At 35.9% G+C, this 21218-nt stretch overlaps 1 protein-coding gene across 5 annotated transcripts in view; it reads right to left on the reverse strand.

Annotated features, from left to right (window-relative positions):
• The window catches only part of PPP1R13B (protein phosphatase 1 regulatory subunit 13B), a 69109-nt gene that overhangs the window by 11635 nt on the left and 36256 nt on the right, over nucleotides 1-21218 (reverse strand). For 2 of the 5 annotated variants that reach the window (XM_058845277.1, XM_058845256.1), the window contains exons 5-10: nucleotides 6505-6606; nucleotides 5309-5483; nucleotides 4733-4929; nucleotides 2838-3002; nucleotides 1878-2058; nucleotides 37-192 (exon numbers count right to left, since the gene is read on the reverse strand). In XM_058845277.1, coding sequence (XP_058701260.1) covers nucleotides 37-192; nucleotides 1878-2058; nucleotides 2838-3002; nucleotides 4733-4929; nucleotides 5309-5483; nucleotides 6505-6606 — 976 coding nt within the window. The remainder of the gene's footprint in view (nucleotides 1-36; nucleotides 193-1877; nucleotides 2059-2837; nucleotides 3003-4732; nucleotides 4930-5308; nucleotides 5484-6504; nucleotides 6607-21218) is intronic. The other 3 variants (XM_058845268.1, XM_058845286.1, XM_058845279.1) reach the window with 3 other exon arrangements.

Below are 21218 nucleotides of genomic sequence, written 5' to 3' on the forward strand. Positions count from 1 at the left end.
AGTTCTTAGCTAGCCAGAGATCTTCTATGGACTCACAGTGCTGGGTGTCAAACAGAGTAGGTGCCAGGCGGATGACATTGTGAACAGCAGACTGAAGAGAAGTGGGAGGTGACAGAATAGGATCCACTATTATGTCTAAATCAGAAACCTTCCAGGTGTCTGGAGATTTTTTCACACACCCACAGTCTGTCTCTACCGGACGCACCAAGGCAGATCCAGTTACACAGAAAAAGAAAGAAAAAAAGTGGTGGAAAAATTATAACAATGACAATGGAGAACACATTAGAACAGGAACACTCAGATAATGAGAAATAAAAGCATGACAGTTGAAATAAATTCTCAATTTCTTTTCTTTCTGGAAGCATATATGCTGCTGCTTAGATAAATCTATTTTACAGAACTTCATTCAAGTACCTTCAAAATAATAAATACAAAGTCAGTCCTAAGGCAGAATAATTACTTTTATAATATTAGAAGTCCCAAGGTAGGTCTAGAAGTGGGTATATATTTTTTGGGAGGCTGATATTACAAAACTGTGTTTTCCAGTTGGTAAACTTTAAAGTGTCCTTTTCCGTATGTGGAAGAAGGATCTACAAATCTTCACCCCACAATTAAGTCAGTCCATATTCTTGAGACTTTCCCATAAAACCACAGTGATGGGTTTATAAAGATTTTGAATACTTTTAGCTGATAAAGGTACTGCTAAATCACTAATATCAATGGGAAAGACTGGAGTCTTTCTTTTAAGTTTTGTTTGGCCAGTTTTACTTCCTGACCTTGGGGTTTTTGCAGGAAGTATTTCTAACATTCTTTCCTACAGAGAGGTTCAGGTTGTCTTCCCTCCATCTTTTCCTCCCATCTGGAAAGCATGATGTGAATTTTGCTGGAATATTCAATTTTAAGTACTTGAATGTATGCGAATATTGCAGCAGCTTTGGCATCCTAGTCATTCCTAGCCCCTTTTTGATCTCTCCTAGGAGAGCAAGTAAAATAAGTCCTGTGGTTAGACCAATGGGATTATGCATTTTTATTTGCATTATGTATATTTTCTAGCTTATAATTTCTTAAGAATTCTGATTTTTCTAAGGTATGAGCAGACAGGTAAGATTTTCTAGAACTGAGAACTTAAGGCACAAATATGACCTGCTTCCTTCAGTCTACAACACAAATTAAATAATAATTCTATTTTATATCATAGATGGAATTATTAATGATGGGAGACATGGGAGCCAATGTCAGACACAAAGTTCTGGGGAGTTCTGGAGAGGCAGCTTCTTCACTAAATAGGGCAGAAACAAGTAAACAGTATCAATGTTATGGTTATTCTATTTCAGAAATGCTTCAAGGACCAAAAATTCCCACATTTCAGATGGAGCAAAAACCTCTCATAGTTTTATTCTATTTTCCTATTTAGTCTCCTTCTGAGGAGTATTATTATTATTATTTACTTACTGACCTTTTTTTACTTGACAAAAAGCAACATACTGTAAATAATTATTTAATTCCACAAAGTTGATTTCATTATTATATTCAAACACACAAACTATTTGAAAAAGCTATTAAAGGCACAACATAGAATCTGTGAAGAAAACATGCTCCTTTTAGAGATGTACCAGCCAGTAAAATTTCAAAGAAAACACTCAATTTCCTACAAAAAATTCATGGAAAAAAGCAAAAGTGCCGCAGATCAACTGACTGATGTCCATTTCACAGAACTGGATACAATACAGAACAATACAGAACAGTATTAACACATCTGAAACTTGCCTCCTCTCCTGTACCAATTATGCCAACACTAGGGTCTGCTAAGATTACTCCTTTTCTTTATTGGCCCTTTTCAAACCATATGTATTAACAAACATCACACAAGTACTTACCAGATTTTGATCTTCCATGTGTTGAGTTGGGAGCAATGGTGAGAGACTGTGGCTTAACTGGATCTACTGGTACAGTGTAAGTGCCAGCACTTGGAACTTGGATGTAAGGTCCTACTGCTGCCACCCTTCCTGAAGCACTCAGGGACGACTGGGGCGATGAAGTTCCATTAATACGATTCAACTGAAAACAATCAGACAAATTGAACCGTGAATGTCCATTTAATCTAGACCTTTCTGCATGAACGGGGAGGTCTAAACTTAATTATCTAGAACCATGCACACTAGTTAGGACACCTTAATAATGAAGTTACCATACTCTGTGCTTCTACTAAAATACAAAAAAAAAAGTAGAAAGCAGAAATTTTATTCCTTGAAATCAACACCTCAAAAACACACATCTCTTGTAGATACTTTTGTCTCTGCAAGGTCTCTTTCACTGAGCCTTTCTCAAGCAAATGGTCTAAAATGAGTTCTTAAATGATCAAATATGTATGTGCTGAGTTTTTTTAAAGCAATACCTCTAGCTAATAATACATATGAAAATCCAGAATTCATCTCTTAAAATCTTTTTGAAGCTCCAGACAACTATTAAGCTTAACTTTATCAAACTCTTTATATTTTTATCTATTTTACATACTGGAAGATAATATTTTATAAAACCCGATTTTTTAATGCATTCATGCTTTTAAACACATAGCACATAGTCATACTTTCTTTACTAGAAATATAAACATTTCTGATTTTTAATATAGTATTGTCTGTGCCATAAAGAAAAATAAAAGTAAACATATTCTTCTTACAGTTTTTGTACATCTATGAGAAGCCTTAGAATAGTTTTAAGAGACCTGCTGCTTTTATCATAGGTAACTGTATTACTTGAGTGGGACAAAGTGAGATTCTATGTAGTTTTTATAGGCCCTTGATAAACTGAAGTGTGGCCCTTTTAACAGTTTATCTTACAGGAATGTTTTCTTTTTGACGTGCCTCAACTTTTTTCTTGTACAGTCGTTCACGCAGCTCGTTGATTCGCTTGTCCATCATGGCCACCTCCATATTGCGTTTGTTTAGGAGTTCTTTCTGCTGCTGGAGCTTGGAGTTCTGCTCCTGGTTAAGCCTGTTACGGATCTTCAAAGACAAACAAACAAAAAACAAAAAAACAAAACCATAAAACCCCACTTGTTAGGACAGTTCTCGTTCTGCCTCTTGGTAAGTTGGTTTTTAATGCAGTGTTAAAAAAATCCAAAGGAATTTGGATCAACAACTTGTTCTAATGTCTCTAATTTACACTTCCACACATCCTGTCAAGCTAGCATTTGCAATCATGAACAACTCTTAGAAGAAAACAGTGAAAAAATACCCTAAAAAACTAGTGGATGCCTATTAAATACATACAGACTGCATCCCATTTATAGAAAATGGACTGAGGAATTAGGCAGAAAGACATTTCAGAAAATTCTGCTGTGAAGAATGAAATCACAGAAAATGTTTGTTTAAAGCTATGCTTACCCAAGACAGTTTGTCTACCATGAAAACTATTTCTGTAACAGAAATTATGCTATTGATTCTGTTTCCAGTTCCAGACAAGACTTTATGATGTCTGGAAGGGGTGTTAACAGAACTGCTAGTGCAGGGACTGGGCACAGATTTTCCTCTCTGCAAGGGGATTAAACTGAAACCTTCACAGCAGTTTTCCAGTAGATTATGAGGTGGATTACCTTTATGGTTTAAATCAACCATGACATTCTTTATAATTATTTCTCTTGCTTTGCCATTGGCATTTTTTCATACCTTCAATAACTCAAACATTGCCTCAGTATTCCAATTTTCATGGTAATGGGACAAGCAAAAAACACCTGAGGCAAATTTAGGTCTTGATAAACACATATGGGATCATTATGAAGCATAAGAGAAATCTTCATCTATTGAGCATCTTTGCACTTTGAAATACTCGAAGGCATATATGCCTTGTATAAATGGGGAAGGGGGAAAAATAGAAAAAAAAGCACACTTATTCCTATCGCATGAAAACAGGATTAATTAGTTTCTATGCTGTATTTGCTCATCTAAATGAGAGTAATTTTGAAATTTAAATTAATTTTAAAAAATTAAATATATTAGAGCTGTTCCCTTGACCATAATAAAGCACATGAGTAAATAAAAAAGCCCTCAAAATTCTGATACATTAGCACACAATTTGACAAAATTTCAATGTAAACTGGATACTTTACTCCTCATGTGAGAACTACGCTCTAGATATAACAATCTTCTTGGAGGAGATATGCAATATTGATGCAGGGAATACTATGTGAATATACTGCAACTATGTTGCACTATACAGTGCAGGGAATATAGTGCAGTTTTCATTTTTGATTACTCTATTAAAATGTGTTATTTAATTCCTATGTATTTTGCTTATTCACACCAGGCAATATAGCTGTATTTTCACAATACACTTACAAAATTACAGTCAGATCTCCAAGTTAAGATAACATCTAAGTGAGCTTTCTATACCCAGATCAGTGCAAAATAGAGAAGTACCAAAATTAGTTTCACAAAATTTTTTGAGAGCAAATTATAAATTATGTGGACATGCAGTATATCTAGGGGCTGAGAAATGCCCTTCAAAACACTTGCACACTTTGTGTCATCACATGTATAAGAAACAAAATAGTTTATAAAGCTAATGAAGTTCTTTCTTATAAAAGGTTGTATGCCAATTACAACCTCACACATTAACAGCATTCTAGCACATTACTTTTATGAGGTGTAACAGACACAAATCGCCACTCACAAGAGCAGTAATACAACTTTTAAAATCTACTGTTGTAATTCAAATTGCATATTTTGTTACTTACCTGTAGCTCTTGATACAACTTTTTTAATTCTACTGCTGCAGGCCCTGTCATTTGTCCATTGTATGACTGAAACCCATTCAGTTTCCCTTTCCTTAAATCCTCCAGTTGCTGAGTGAGTTGATCCACTTTTAACACTGCAGCCTGCAACTCCTGCTGCTTTTCCTGGAACATGGCACTTATATGCTCAATTTCAGTTGCTAAAATTAACAAGGTAAAAATAACAAAAAAAATTAAATAAAGCAGAATTGTTAATTTTTTAATTCTACAAGTACTAATAAACACACCACAATAGCTTTACATCTAAAATACACATAAAATATTTGTATTGCAAATTTGCTACCAGTCATAATATTTCCGAATACTTACAGAATAGACTTATTCTGACTTTATGTTTGACAATACAAAACTAACAAAAGGTTCTGTCACATAAAAATTTCATGGAAATCCAGAACCTCCATAAAACAAAAAATGTTGTACCTGAAAATCTGCTTCAATGCTATACTGACTTACAATATAGCATTATTTGCTAGTCATGCAGTCAACAGTAAATTTAAATAAATTAAGAATTCCACATACACAAATTCCCATTCATCATCTTGCTGTAGTCCACTTGTCCTCTCATGGCACGGATTTTTTTCAGCTTTGTCTCTTGGGTTTCAACACGTTCTTTAAGTTTTTGAAGCTTTTCACTCTCAGAAACAGACTGCTGCTGGCGACGCTCTTGCTGCTTCAGGTAACGCAAACGTTGTTCCTGACAGAAGGAGGTTTCAAACAAGAGATACCTGTTACCCATTTATTTAAAAAAAACCCCAACACATTAACTTGGAAAACCTTTTCATTTTGATCAGGTTTTCTACTTCCACAAATGAGAAAATGTTATATTTTGTTGAAATATGTACCAGTCCTACAAAAAACTTTTTAACATCAATTAACAAATCTGTTTTAGAGCAGAGATTCAAGATTTTTTATGACAAAAAATATAATATTTACATAGATATGTGAATATAGCCCCAGTCTGAACACTCATTCAAATACATCTGTGATGCTTCCTCTGGCATTTGTTTTCTGCCACTATTAACAGTTTTCTTGCTGTTGGCAAAATAAATTTCCAGTGCTGTTACCCAGCTTCCCAAAAATGACAAAGTATGTCCAACAGACCATTTTAAACAAGATGACCTGCTGTAAAAAATGTTCCAGTTCTAAATAATAATTCTTCTGCTGGGCACACTAGGAACAATATTTTTTTTAGTATTATTTCCATCAAGAGAGAACAACAGAACCAGTAGGTTGACTCCTAGGTACTCGAAGCGTCAAAGGTAGGCTGTATAATACTTCATACAACATCAACATCAGAACCATTAAGCCCCCTCCCCACTCTGCAAACATACTTAGGTTCTGTCTCTGAGACTTGGAAATGCAATACATAAATTTTCTTGAATTTGGCATATTCTCATCTCACACCACGATTACTGTACAGGAGTGAATGAGCCACTAAAGATGAACTGGAGTCAAGCCTGTTCTGTCAGAGATCATGAAGGGGGCCACACAAGAGAAAAGCCCTGGAAATATTTTTATAAAGACACATGACATAGGTTGTTCTAGCAGTATTTATGCCACAAGACTGTGCATTGCCTATTGATTCTTCTAGTAAAATGATGGATCTCTCAAGCTATTTCTTGAGCTTAACTGAAATGACTTAAGTGTGTTTTTCTCCATCCATGAAACTTATACTTGCATATATTGAAAAAAATTGGTCTCTATATAATTATTACCTTAGCAACCAACATTTGCTGTTGATTTTCAATCTGTTGCTGTTGTCGGGCAGCCATATCCTGCAGTTCAGAAAGAGTGAGCTCAACGCGTGGATTCCCAACCTGCAGAATAGAAAATGTTCCATGAATGTGTCAATGTGTATCAGGTCATCCTAACCAGACAGACTAAACCCCCACTCCTCAGAGGTAGGTTAAAGGCTCCTCCCAAGTCCTCAGAGAAAGAGGAATGATGGGCACCTGTGAAAGAGTGAGGAACATCAGAGCAGAAAGGGGGGACACAGACCATGCAGAGTGGCAGAAAAAGCAAAAAGTGGAAAAGTGGATGGAGATGAGAACACTAAGAGACAAAACAAACAGGAAGAGAAAAAAGAGCCCTTATCCTACGTATTAGTCCTCTCTGTTATTTGGTAGCACCAGCACAAGTCCTGGTAATACACACAGGATAACACGCATGCAAGCAGGTATTTTAGGCAGTAAGACAATCTGAACCTGCTTTCCTTTCATAATATTTTCAGCATAACTGCCTTGGCAGTTCAAACTGCTCGTTCACATTATTTACCTAACACAGGACAAGACCACATGAGAACCCTTAGATGAAGGGTCACTAAGCTCACATTCAAAGATGGGAAAAATTCTGACATATTTGGGCCATTAAGGGTGAGGATCTGTAACAAAAACAGACAAAACAGTCTGTAAAAGTGAAGGAAAGTAAAGCTGATCCCCTTCAGATATTTAAGAGGCTATTTGAATGAAATGCAAAGTATTAGAAAGCCCTTCTCACTCCTTTTGCATTTCAAAACTAACACAAGCTACAAAATTAAGATAGAGACACAGATGATGAAAATTCTTTAAAATTCATACCATGTGTGTGACCAAATCTCATGTGTTTTAAAAAATGAACGCATTGTTTCAGTATATCCATAATTCTATCAACAAATACAATTTATATTTATACACTAAATTATTTCAACCACACTTTTTTGTGTGCAATCTCAAGAAAGAGAGTACAATGTATCAAGAAAAATTCCAGAAGCTGACACTTGCTACTCAGAAAACCAAAACTCATAACCTTAGAATTGCAGGGTGTAACCACAACTTCAGAATTTCCACAGAAAGAAAATACCAGTTTCAAAGTATTTACACATAATTCAGTTAATTTATTGGATCAATGTAAAAGCTAGACTACCGCACTCTAATAATTCAGTAAACAATGTAATTTTTTCACCAAATTACATGACTACGCTATTAGTAAACCAAATAAAAACTACATCAACTTGCTATCCCCAATACAGTCAATATTGCTGGAAAAAAAAATCATTAAATATTTTGGCTATATGGATAAATAATACTGTTTCAAATACTTATAAAATGGAATGAGGTTTGAACATTTTAGAGACATACAAAAAAACCCACTCCAAACCAAAACAACCTCCCAGTGCTCAAAATATATTGTATATCAAATTATGGATCTGATCACACCTGATCGCATAGGTAAAGTTATTTAGCTGCTCTGCTTTTCTGGGCCCACCCTACTGATGCCCAGTGATGTACAGACTGCAGTACTTGGACTTCACTCTCAGAAACATCTTCTTGACACCACATTATCTCAGGCACAATGAATGGCTTTTTTCATATTTCTACATCAAATTCCTACATAAGTATCAGCTCTCCAACCAATGCACAATATAGAACTGTTCCTTTAAGCTTCATTTAGGACAGGAAAATACCATTTGTTTTAAAGTAACTGAATTATTTTTTTTCTACCTGAATTAGTATTTCATGTTGCTGCATATAATCTTTCAAGTAAGACAAACATCTCAAGGTCAATCAGTAAAATGAGCCAGATTTGGATCACTAACTCTTAAAGCTGCAGCATCCGGGACATATGATATAGACATGCCAGCTAAAATGTTTAGATAACATTATTGTCCCTGTTTGAATTTCCCACTGAGTAAATTATGAAGTGAAAGTATAATGCTTACTGGAAATGACAACTGAAATTCCTCTTACTCGTCAACATTAATGAAAAACTTTTATAGTAGAGAAATAATTAGAAGAGGTGAAGTCCACTCAAGATATTAATTTTCTATTTCAACACAGGGAAAAAACAGAACTTACTAGTTCTTACTAGTGAGTACTTTTTAAATAAATTATGCAGAATAGAGTCCTCCCCAATATTCTTTCCAAGCAAGTAACTTGTATGCACTTGTGGCCACTGAAATTTTGTTATTAATTACTGACTGAAAGGCACTAATTGGCTAAGAAAGTAAGGAGGCTTCTCTAAGTTCCATTCCCAAACCAAAATGTGCTTACTTGAGACAAGAAAGCAAAACAGAAAATCAGATGCTGCTCCTAAAACTGTTTCAGGATGTGCTGACTGAATCTGGCATGACCAATTGCCAGAAAAAAACCAAACTTCTACATCTGCTTCTGCTGAGCTCTGCAGGCCATTCTTACAAGAGGCTCAGAATGGCATGAAGGCTTCCCTCTGGAACACTGATTTTAGAAGTTATAAGGGGAGCATGTGTGAATTACTAAAATTTTCTCAATACATATATGTGCCTTTTCAGAAGTATGCAACTTGCATCAGACTATGCATAGTTTTCCCAATGCTTCCTTTCTTTCTGCTTTAATTATTAGTTGAAGTTAAAAACATTGATAGCTCATTGTGTTTCCAGTAGAAATTTTGAGTATAACACTGTCCAAGAAACACAGACATGTTTTATTCCACTAACTAATCTTGCTAAAAATATATCCAGACTCAAAAAGTAATATCTGTATAGGGATTGTGAGCACTGCAAAGTAAAAAAGCCATTTTACCACATGAAACTTAAAGATTTTCTAAACGGATAATGTAACCTGGAATGCACAATGACAGTAAGAAACTAGTTTGTAAAAGCACCAGAAACTAACAAAAAAACCCCAAGCCAGTTTAAGCCAAGAGCTCAGAATTTTAACTGCTCTAAACAGGCATATTTGGAAGTCTCTCTCCTAATGCTTGGCAAAAGTACTGTATTATTTTTTATCATGTAAATTATAGAAGATTAATTATGATATTAATGCAAATATTAGTGTCTCCTTGAAGAAGCTATTAACTACTGTAAAATGTTCCATTTAGAAAGTCTGTTTAAAAACCTTTTAAAAATGGAGAAGCACAAGAACATGGGAAACAGCGATAATTAACCACTTAAATATAAACACCCTATGAGAAATCTTTTTAAGTTCACCTCACCGAATACCAGTAAGTATCCCTTTCACTTCAAGAGCTACACTATACTTAGGGGAAAAAATATAGATAGCTGAGGAAACACAGCATTGAACCTGTAACTTCACTCGCAGTTTTCTCCTTTTCATCCACATGGCAAAAGCAGTAAAGTCCTCTTCAACATCCAATCAATTATTTTCAGACAGACCGTTGCTGGTTTCAGGTCTCCAAATCAGCACAGCTTCATTTTTGAAAACAGCATGAAAAACACTGAATCCTTCTCTTGTAAAGATCTAGTTAAATAAATTAGTTTAGAACACTTCATGTTAGTTGAGTCTGCTTGCAATAATCTGTATGCAAACACCACCACAGAAAAAAAGTCTGTCTCAGTCCTTCTCCAGAACCTCAGGCTATGCCAGGCAAAGACAGCACTGCGTTTTCAGTTCCTTAATGAGCTTGTTGGTTTCTCAGGTTCTTAAGTTTGTGCTGTTCCTAGTAGTTATTAACAATTCCATCCACGAACTCAAGACACTCACCTCTCATAACAAACATGAGCCTATCACATTTTAGGTCCAGACCTCCTCCTTTCTCCTGCAGCAAGGGAACCAGACCTCCTACAGAACTGACATCTGAAGGAGGTACTAAAAAGCCACTACAAATACCTACTCCTCCAGATTCCACAGATTCATTTGCTACATGGTGATACATCAAAGCAGACAGTTTTGCTGAATTGTAAATTTCTTTTCATTGATTCACAGCAGCATTTACACAGGGATGAACTCCTAAATGAAATGCCATAGAGCAAACACTGCATTATTAGGCACTGAGGAAGTATTATGTATGTCTCACATAGGCAAGAATAATTTGCATCTATATTCACCAATTTCTTAATATTGACAGGGATCTTAAAAAAATTATATTCATGTTATTTAACATGCACTTTAAAAGGGCATGATGAAAGATAGAATTTGCAATGAACTCGAGTTTCAGCTTCTGACATCACCCTCCTACTACAAGCTAATATTTTACCATTTGATGATTAATATTTTTGAGACAGGTGAGATGAATAGTACAGTAATTAAACAGTTTGGGAACCAGTTTACAAGCAACCTCAAACCAAATCATACCTTAGACATTTAATTAAGGAAATGAACCTCCTTTAATATTTATTTCTACATATTAGTCTTGTCACTCTGAAAATCTATTTTCTTATTCCTCCTTCATTTCTATGCTGTTTAATATCACAAACTCCTCAGTCTACATACTTCTGGGCTATAATTAATGTCTTACTCATTGGCAACTTGCAATGGTAAATGAAAAATTGCACCTGAACTCAAAATATTTCTTTGACAGGCAGGATGTACTGTAGTCAAGCGATGGAAGCAATAAGAGCAGATTCCGCTGGTTTTTTGCCTTTATTCCCAACAGAAAACTCTCTTTTAAGAGGAATCTAATTATGTCAATATTAAAATAAAAACCCCATGAGATCAACCTTTTGAATAGATTATTTTTTAAAAGATGATAATTGGGATGTGATCTGATTTTATGCATTTTTTTTGCCTCCATGCTTAACCCATAAAGATACTTATTTTTGATAATTTTCTAAATTTGCATTAGCAAGAACAGTTACTTCAAAAATAATAATGAAACATACATTAAATCTACACCTGAGACTGTTATGATTTCAAAAGAGCTTTAAAGGAAAAAACAAATATTCAAAAGCTTTACAGGCCATCATAAGGACTGCTGGTCTCATGGTTTGGTTTTGCTTTGGTTCAGCAACACCCAGCCACTCAAACAGCCAGTGTAAAGCATAATGTAACCAACTAATTGAAAAAGAAAAGCAGAGTAGTAGAAGAACTTACTAATCATTTCCTGCATACTATCTCTTCGGATCTTTTTCTAGGTTTGCAAGAATCACCACGTCATTAACTTCCCTTATCTATTTCTTCCTTCTTTTTAGTTCACACCCATCTCCCACACAAATCTTCTGAAGTTCCCTTCCCAAAACCCTGCACGAGGAACCAGGTTCAAGTACCTCAAGCTTCCTGAAACTGGCCAAGCCCCACCTTCTCCTGTGCATGTTCTTGCACACTCAGTCATGTACTATTAACTCTCACATATTTTCTAGTCTTTTTCCTATCACTTACCCCCATCACCTCTATCCTTTCTCCCTCATTTAGCATTTCTCTTCTTGTACTTTGTTCCACCACTCTGTTCCTCTCTTGTCACAGTCAGAAATTAATCTGAGGTTAAACCACCAATTGCCAAGGTCAGTGTCACTTAAAATGTGAAGAACCAGCACAGAGAGTTTAAAAAAGTCTGTGCCTTAGTTTCTTCTGTGGAGCCCAGAAGAGCTGGTTCTGGCTTTGGCCATCAAAATGGCGACCCAGAAAGGTTTTGCTTTTATTGCACTACTTTCAACCATCTATTAATTTATTAATACAGAGCAGCTACTGAAGATAATGCAGCAGATACACCACCTGCAGCCCAGCTCCACTATTTATTCTTTACATAGGCTGCCACTCTAAAACTGCTGTACAGATAAAGAAGATTTTGGTTAAATGACCATTACAGGAAAAAGAATAAAAATAAAAAGGAAAAAAAAAAGAAAAAAAAAAAAAGGAAAAAAAAAAGAAGAAACAACCAAACAACCTCCCCACCAACAAAATAAAAACAACAAAAAAAAACCCCACAGAAAGTCAACTAAACAACAAACCACCCTCACAAAAAAAAACCAAAACACCAAAAGGGCAATCCTGTGAAGTCTTCCATACCTTCCTTCTTGGGATAGTAAAAGTAACCATATCCTCAAGGAGAAAAAATGTGAAAGAAACACTCTACCCAAAAGGGGAAAACACTAGCATATCAAAGGCTGAGGGGGTGGGGACACACACCCATCACCTAACCAAAACCACAGAACTATTAGAGGCAGAAACTGCAAGAGAGAAAAATTCCAAGAAACAGCAACTTTGAGCTCATGAAAGAATTTGTGTCCCCCATGTGGGCTTCATTAAGGAGATGAACAATTTTGCCATGGCAAAAAGAAAACATCTTCACCACCCTAATAAGAGTGGACACCAGAAGTGAGAAGGATACTGCAAGTTTCTCCTGAGAGGGCTTAAAATGGCTACATGGAAACACAGAGTAAATACTTAGCTTTTACTGCACATAGTGAAAGATTCAGCTTTCCATAATCCACAGCAATTTTAAGTTGCTCTTACTTCCTAGGGCACAGGAGGAAATACAAAACTTATCTCCAGACTAGGGATTTATCTTTGCAGAGCTGTCAAACCCCAGAAATCTACAGAGCAACATGACAAACAGAAGTGGCAGATCTGGAACTAGGTATATGAGTGTGTGGGCAAAAAGGGAATGAAGTGTATTACATAAATGAGCATTTTCCCAGAAGGAAGCAGAATGACAACTATAAAATGAAAAGGGGCAGGTTGGAGTGCTCTCCAGCCAGTGAATTCCAGATTGGGATCAGCGTTCTGACAATTCTCAGCCTATCCAAACCATGGAGCTGTCACCACTGTGGGCCATCCCTACATTTCCTCCTCTGTTCAGCATTTACAGCAAAAAAACCAGCAACTCTGGCTGAAGAACCCCAAACTGCCAGAGCAGGAAAGAAAGGAACAGCTTACTTTGCCTGATGAATCTACCAAAAGACTTCCTAATTCTCCAGTGCTAACTTGGACATGAGCAGCAGAAGCCCAGACATGTTCTATCTTTGCCTTAAGCTGCATTCAAAATAACAAAGTTTGGAGGATGCTCTAAAAAGCCCACTTGGCAACAAAGCCTTAAGGATTGCTGGAGAGAATATCCAACACACACCTTGGGTACCTGTCCTTGGCACAACAGTAGTGATGAGGAAAACAGATGGAAGATATCTGAGTTTATTATGTCACTCTTGCATCAGATAGGTCTTATATGAAAAGTATGTGGCCTCCTTGTGCTGTCTGAGGTCTATAGGAGGAGATGGAGCATCTGCAGTGATGCAGACTTCTGTACATTTCTGAAATATGTTGGCCCTTTATATTATCAAATTCAAGGCTTTTAATAGATTTTGACCACATTTCCCATAAAACCTAATGTGACATGCACAACAAACAACCTGAAAATCCTTTCTCTAAACTCATGTGTAATGCTATAAAAAGACAAAAGAAAGTATCTGTTTTTATTTAAACTAAAATAGAGTTTTTGCTGATCTTGACATGGATGACATTATTTCCAGTTTAGTGGCTTTATCCACAGCTCAGCCTTGCATTTTTTTAATTGGGTCAGAAACATGCCGATAGCAGAAATCCATTTTAAAGAATCCAATGACAATGGCACGTGCCTTTTTTTAGCTTAATGGAAATGAACAAGCTAATTAAACCCAGAAAAGATACCCAGAATATTGGGAATTAGAGAAAAATCTACCTAGTGTGTGCTATCTCATGATAATAAAATAATCCTGCAATTAACATCACAAAGAGAACTGGCTAATTTTACCCCAAAATGCTATTATAAAATATTATTGTATCATACAAATAAATAGTTTCTTACAATAAATTTGCTTCAACTGCATCACAGTTCACTGAAAAATGTCACATTATCTACAGTTAGATGTAAGTAACCTCTCTCAGTCTATACTATCTTGTTAGCAATTCCTCCAATTTGCTGATGCTTGTGAGTCACTCCATAACCAAATGTTTAAAGTCTACTCAGTATAAGCTACAGACTCCAGATTTCCTGTTTTCCCATATTACTTCCTTAGTGAGGCTGCTGTCTATTTTAAGCAGAACAGCTAAGAAAAGGCAGAACTTAACAAAAATGAAAACAATGTTAGAATAGATTTTCAAAATTAGAAATGGATTTAAGCATATATTGAACATCTGCTACATCTGAAATAGACAGCTTATAAATTACTTCTAGGAAAGTAGCATCTGAAATTTGTTTATTTAAAGCACTACTTTCTTCCTTCTCCTTGCAGCCACTTTTAAACATCCACAGAAATCTTAAGCATGTTTACATTAATTTTAATGTTGGCTAAAATACTCAGTAGTTGATTTTAACTAAAACATCAACTTCATATTCCTAAAAAAAGCATCTTAAAAGAGATTACGCATTCTTATTGAAATATCAGCTGTGCACAAAATCTCAAACCTTTTTACACCAATCCTTTTACTCACAGTGATTTTGAGACATAGACAAGTTATAATACCCATTGAAAATACAGTGTCTAGATCCTTTAGAAATGGTCTTGGAACTATTATTTTCCTGGGCCTTTTCTAAAAGAAACAGCTTATTCTGATACGATTGCTAAGGATGCTTAAGATACAGTTATTGTTAGTCTGAATAACATGTTTAGCACCAATTCTGTGTTTATTCTGCCCTTTTTTTGTATTTGTATTGAAACAATACGAAGTTTTTCTGTGATGCAATACTGTTCACGTGAGAACAGCATAATAAAACATTTCTAAAACACAAAAGCACTGAAAATAAGTATCCTGTAACTGAAAGATGTGTTGTGACCTTAACGTACAACTTGTACTTTCCATAAAACCAAACTGTCAAAAGCAAGTTGACCATGACATTTTGAAGTAATGAGCTTTTGATAAAGTCTTAAAATGTAAGAAAGATATGAAATGCACGTAAGGAAATCTGATGAAGAATTTCAATTCAGAGATAAGGTGTGCAGACTGAGCTGGTCTGCATTCCGGTCATGTGACAACCAAACCCACAATCATTTAATTTAAAGTGCAAAAGCTACACAGCACTTAAATAACATGCCCTCCAAAGTGCAAAACAAACAAATTTTGAAAAGTAATTAATTACCTGTTCACTATTTTCCCATCTAATTGCAAAAGAGCACATCTTTATTTCGCAGCACTGCCCGTCAGCTGTAAACATTTCCGATGCTTCAACACGCTTCAGCTCCATCTTCCTGCTATTTTCTGTCTACGCTACTCGTTTAACAGTTTGTTGTGAACAAGCCAAAGCAACAACCCAGCACATCTTACTAGTTCCTGCATGGCTTTTTGCCTCAGTGCAATCAATAGTAGGTAGGATGCCTTTTAATCTTATTCCATATGGGATACAGGTTTCCCCAAACTCTTTATCGATATGAAAAGCTGTCTCTCTGCATTCATCAGCAATCAGCTAACGGAAAAGGCTAGTGGATTTTGCCAGCAGTAAAAGATCTAATCACGGCAAGATCAAGCCAGCTGTCAACTATAATCAGCTTGATTCATTGCACTTTTCATATTCAATGGAAAATGTTGAGCAATACACAGTTCTTTCATAGTTATCTGGTTAAACTGAAAATGTAAGACTATAGACAATTTAGCTTTAAAAATACATGGATTATTTGTTCCTTTGCATTTTTGTAGTATTACCAATGCTTGGACGAAACTAAATACCAAAGAGGTCACAAAAATCATTGGTTTTTGTATATAATTCACTTTTAAAGTGACAGCAAACCATACCACCTGAAACTAACAAAGAGTTTCTTTATTAACAGAGATTGCTTAAGATAAAAGGCAAATAGTAGAGTCAGGATAGATACCACAATCTTATGCAAATAATATTTCTAGTGTTTGCTATTTGCTTTTCCTTACGTTAATTCAGCTTTTTCTTAAATCTTGCATACAACAAGATGAATATATGAGCCAGCAATAAAGCTAAAGCATGTGTGCAATAGCATAAATCAAGAATCTGTGAGCCAGAGAACACTGGAACAAGCCAAAAGCTAGACGTAAGGATTTTTAAATATTAAACATTACAGAAAATACTAAACCCCATTAACAATTTCCTATGCATCTACAAATCAGGATACTGTAGAAGTTAAAACCCCAAAACATTAAAAGCTGTAATTTACCTTGTCAAACTCACGAATGACATGCAAGTTCACCCTCTCTTCCTTCTTTCAAGAAAGTAATTTAAGCATGATTCAGTGCACAAGAGATCCAGCCAAATGGGTCTCCATAAGAACAGTGAAGAACTCTATGTCCAAGTACAGTGACTATTCCAGCAGAATAAAGAGCAGGCTTATTTTTAGCAAGTAAGCAAAGGTATGAGCTGTAAAGTAAGATCATCCACTAGGAATACGAGAATAAGAACAAGTTTAACTCCCTTGCTCCTAAATTAGCCAGAGGGACTTTCATTTTTCTTGGCTTTGATCTGAGGTAGACTGCAGGGGGAACAAACTTAACAACAATTAGATCTGGAGGCAGCTGCAGAAACAACAGAGAAATGGAAAGGTTCACTCGCCTGGGAAAAACATGCAGGTGGGAAATAGGTATGCCTGGTGTCCAGAGGCGAGATGGACAGGAAACTAAATGAACAAGTCAGTGAACATGGAAAGGTGTGTCAGAGAAAGGAGGCCACAGCAGCACTGCATGAGAAACACCACAGAGGCCATGGAAAAGATGAGAGAAAACACTGATCTGCAAATGACACAGTTATCTAAAAGACAGAATTCTAAATGTGGACTGAAAATGAATAGCTGGCCTTGCATGGACCACTGGAGTCTCCTGCTCTGAACTGAAAGCTGTTCAGAGACAGAGCAACAGTCCAAACTCTCAAACTTTCACATTTAAACTCTCAAGGCCATGCAGTGAATTTCATAACCAGTCTCCTATAAAGATCTACGGAAATAAAGGGAAGGACAAGTCTGAATTTCTTTAAAATAATCTGATACCAAAATATTTGGTTTAGCTAAAAATGATACTAATGTGAGTGCAAAAGGATACAGCTGTGACAAAGGGCAGGTGTAAGGGCTGCATAGCAGCAATTCAGAAAAATAACAAGTATTAAAGTAACATTTACTTTGAGTTCATGTGTATAGTGTCATACATAGAGCTGAAACACTCATTCTAAATTGCTCTCAGGATCGCAATGTGCAGTGACAACTGGAAGCAATTCTTCACGTGCTTCATGTATTTATAAATCCAGGGAAAAGAGTGAATTGTACTGCTCCATGTCCACAACATTAATGTAGGAAAATAAGTACCATAGTTAGGGATTAAACAAACACACAGACTTCTCCTCCCCCTCCCATAGATATCTGCAACTAGGTAAGACATACATGGAGGAAAACAATCCTTTTACAATGTTCCAAGTGGGTTCCAAGAATGCTCCCTGGTCCCAACTAGATAAATGATCCTTAGATTCCTCAAACCAAACTAAGTCAGATGTTAAAAGTGAGTTTATTAGTCATAAACTAATGCTAACATAATTAAAATTGTAACAGGAAAATAATCACAGAGTAAGTGCAATGAAACTTTTCTCATAAATCTAAACATCTCATAAAATCTAAACATCTAGAAACTTTGTCCATTATGGACTGAAATATATTTGAGATTGCATAGGACAAGTCAAAACACTGTTTTTACGAAATTCCAAATCCAAGAACGATGTGATTCTGCCTAAAAGGTTCAAAAAAGGGCTCAGAGGGAGTTATGAGGTCAATAGCATTTCAATTCCCTACAGTTTCACAGAAATTCTTTCTAAGGGATCACACAACTATTAGTCTTGTAGAGATGATTCCCTAGATAACTATCCTTCACTGAGGCGTGAGAAGATTCAGATTTCTAGTCCAGCAAGAATTCAAAAGCTATTTGTATGCATTAAAATTTGCTTTAGACTTTATTTTTTTTTCTTCTGCTTCATAATTTAATTTTTTTCCCTTAAATCCTTTAGTTGGATTACTCTATTTTTTTTTTTTTTGAGGACTAACATACTGCCAGCTGTCTGGAAAATGCTTCAGGCAGACTAAAAGAACTCTGCCAGTCTGTGGAGAATCCAAACTCTGTTAACTCTGACCTAGGAACTGAACTAGGAATTTGATAGTGCAAAAGGCTGCTGTAGGGACAGCAAGGCTTCCCTCTCTGACAGGTAAACAATTTCCAGAATCTATACCTTATACAAGTGAACATCTCTGACAGCAGGAGTAGCGGACAAGTTTTTGTCTCTAACAAAAGCAACAGAGGAAGTTACAGCAGAAAACTGGGAAAACTTGAATCTGATTTAATTACACTCTTATTAGAAGGTCAAAAGGTTCCAGGAAGCTTACATGAGTATTTCTTCAGAAAAAAATACTTTTCTGCAAACAGTTAGAATTGTTTGTGCCTAAATAGTTTAAAATCATCTTTTAATGGAATTATTTGCTTTGATTTTGCTATGAGACCCCTGAATCTAAATTTCAAGAGTGACACAGTTCTCTGTTCATTTTAAACAAATTTGATTAAAACCTGCCTTATGTGAATGACAGCCCCTTCCAAGCACACTGTTAAATGTTATAAAAAGAGTGCTTAATACTTACAAGCTTATATTAAATTGAATTTGCAGCTCAGCTTTGAATAACAACTTCTATCCAGACTAAGCTCTTTATCCTTCAATAGTTCAAATGAGAAACTTCAAGCAAGTACACATAATGTATTTCTCATCTGAGTTTATTACTTCTGTTAAAAATGTGGTTTGTTTGCCTTTTTCCTCACAATTAGATTCTGTTATGTCTTCACTTGACAGGTTAAGGAAACTTTTATTATTTTTTTATGTGCAAGAATACTTGTAAATTTGCCCCCAGAATAAAATGTACATTAGATGTTTAATGCCTTTTTATCTGTTCACACTCTTATGGTTGAAATGTTTAAAGCTAATGAACAATATATAATTCTCTTCAGGGATTCTGGCAGCACTTCTAAATCTGTCTAATCACTAAGCATAAAATGGAACAAGTCACACCACAGGCACTCAAAAGCAGTGTAGCTTTAGTGCTGTCACGATGGAGTGGAATACAGAGATTACATCAGAGGGTATCCACCCTCCATCAGCAACCATACACTCTGAAATTATATCAGTACTACAAAAAATTTCCTTTTTTTTACATACACATGTATGTAAAAGTATTAACGCATCTGTTAATGGAATTTCCCTAAGAATTCCCTCAGTATAAGTTTCCTGATACAAAACAGCTGGACTACCTGTTGTAATTTTTGCTAAAAGCCTGATTTAGACACTTTAACAGAAAGATTGAGCATGAGTTCTGTTATTTAATCAGCACAAAACTTTTAACACTCAACTTCATCTACTGGCCACAGCTTGAATACTAAGAAAATTGGCAGGAGTGTGTCTCCAGTTTGGAATGATGGCCAAGTTGTCTTCCTCTACACAAATTTCCTTTATACTAATGTTAACACAAACGCTGTAGTGAGATAAAATGAGGTTCCACATTTTATCTCTTGGCAAAGGCTTCGGCCGACATCCATTAAGAAAAATGCTTATTGATATCATTCTCTCTAAATCAGGGAAGCAATTTTAGAAACAGCAAAAGTAAGTTTAAAAAATTGGCACCAGAGGCCACAAACTGATATTTTATGCTCCCCCAGTAAATTATTATGTATAAAAATAAATTATATTTAAATTATATTATCATTTCTATATAAGAAACTACAGAAAATGGGTATTTCTTCATATACAGACTGTTCTCATTACACTAATTTACTTTTACCGAGTCCAATACATTTGACTTCTGTCATGTACCATATCCTTTTTTTCCCCCAGGCTACATCTGTTTTCCTGTTTTCTCATCTCCAAGAAATTTCTGAGTTATGTGATTGGCTTTTCATCTGGACAGCTGTCATCATCCAGTCAGTGCCCTTTCTAAGAGAGCAAAATCTGATCCACATCTCCTGCTGAGGGCCGGCAGCTCAAACGGGATGGGGCTCCCCAGTCCCTCTCCTGTCTGCCACTGACCCCCAGTGGTTTCACCTAGATTTGCTCTGCCTCGCAGTTCACAGACTGCTGCTGCTGCTATGGCATGATGTTTGGATCATGCTAGGACATCTGGAAGCAAACAAGTCCCAGCATTTGGATGACCAGTGTTTCACAGCCACCAATCACTGAATCAAAGAATGATTTAGGTAGAAAGGAGCCTCTGGAAGTCATCTGGTTCAATAAGCCTTGACTGGAGCAGTTCAGACTGCTCAGGACTTTATTCAGCTAGATCAAAATTCCACCGACTCTGAACAGTCTGTTCCAATGTCTCTTATTCTCAATGATAAAACATTTTCCCCCTTATTTATTTAGAATTCCCCTTGTTACAACTTGTGTTCAGATCCAATTGGCTCAATTACACAAGCTAAAGGAAGGAAGAGGAGGAAGAGGCAGCTGTTCTCAGAGAAGAGAATCCCTCCTGAGACACTGTCCAATCTCCCTTGCAAAAGGAAATGTTTAGTTATGTAAGTCTGATCTTCATGCATCTGTACCTTTGTGTACTGGCAGAAAGAGATCAGGTCCTAACTACATCATAATTCCACTTCTAAGAAAGAAAGTTGTAAACAAAAGGCAAACCCCAAAAAGTCACCTCTGGAATAAGAGCACTTGTCAATTCACAAAACCTCACAGATTTTTTCCTTTAGACTTTGTTATGCAGAATGCAAAGCTCCCAGATGAATAATGACAGTATTTTTTATAAATAAAAATATTTTTTATAAATAAAAGTATTTTTTTTACAACAAAC

This window comes from Poecile atricapillus, chromosome 1 (assembly GCF_030490865.1).
Source record: "Poecile atricapillus isolate bPoeAtr1 chromosome 1, bPoeAtr1.hap1, whole genome shotgun sequence".
Taxonomy (NCBI): domain Eukaryota; kingdom Metazoa; phylum Chordata; class Aves; order Passeriformes; family Paridae; genus Poecile; species Poecile atricapillus.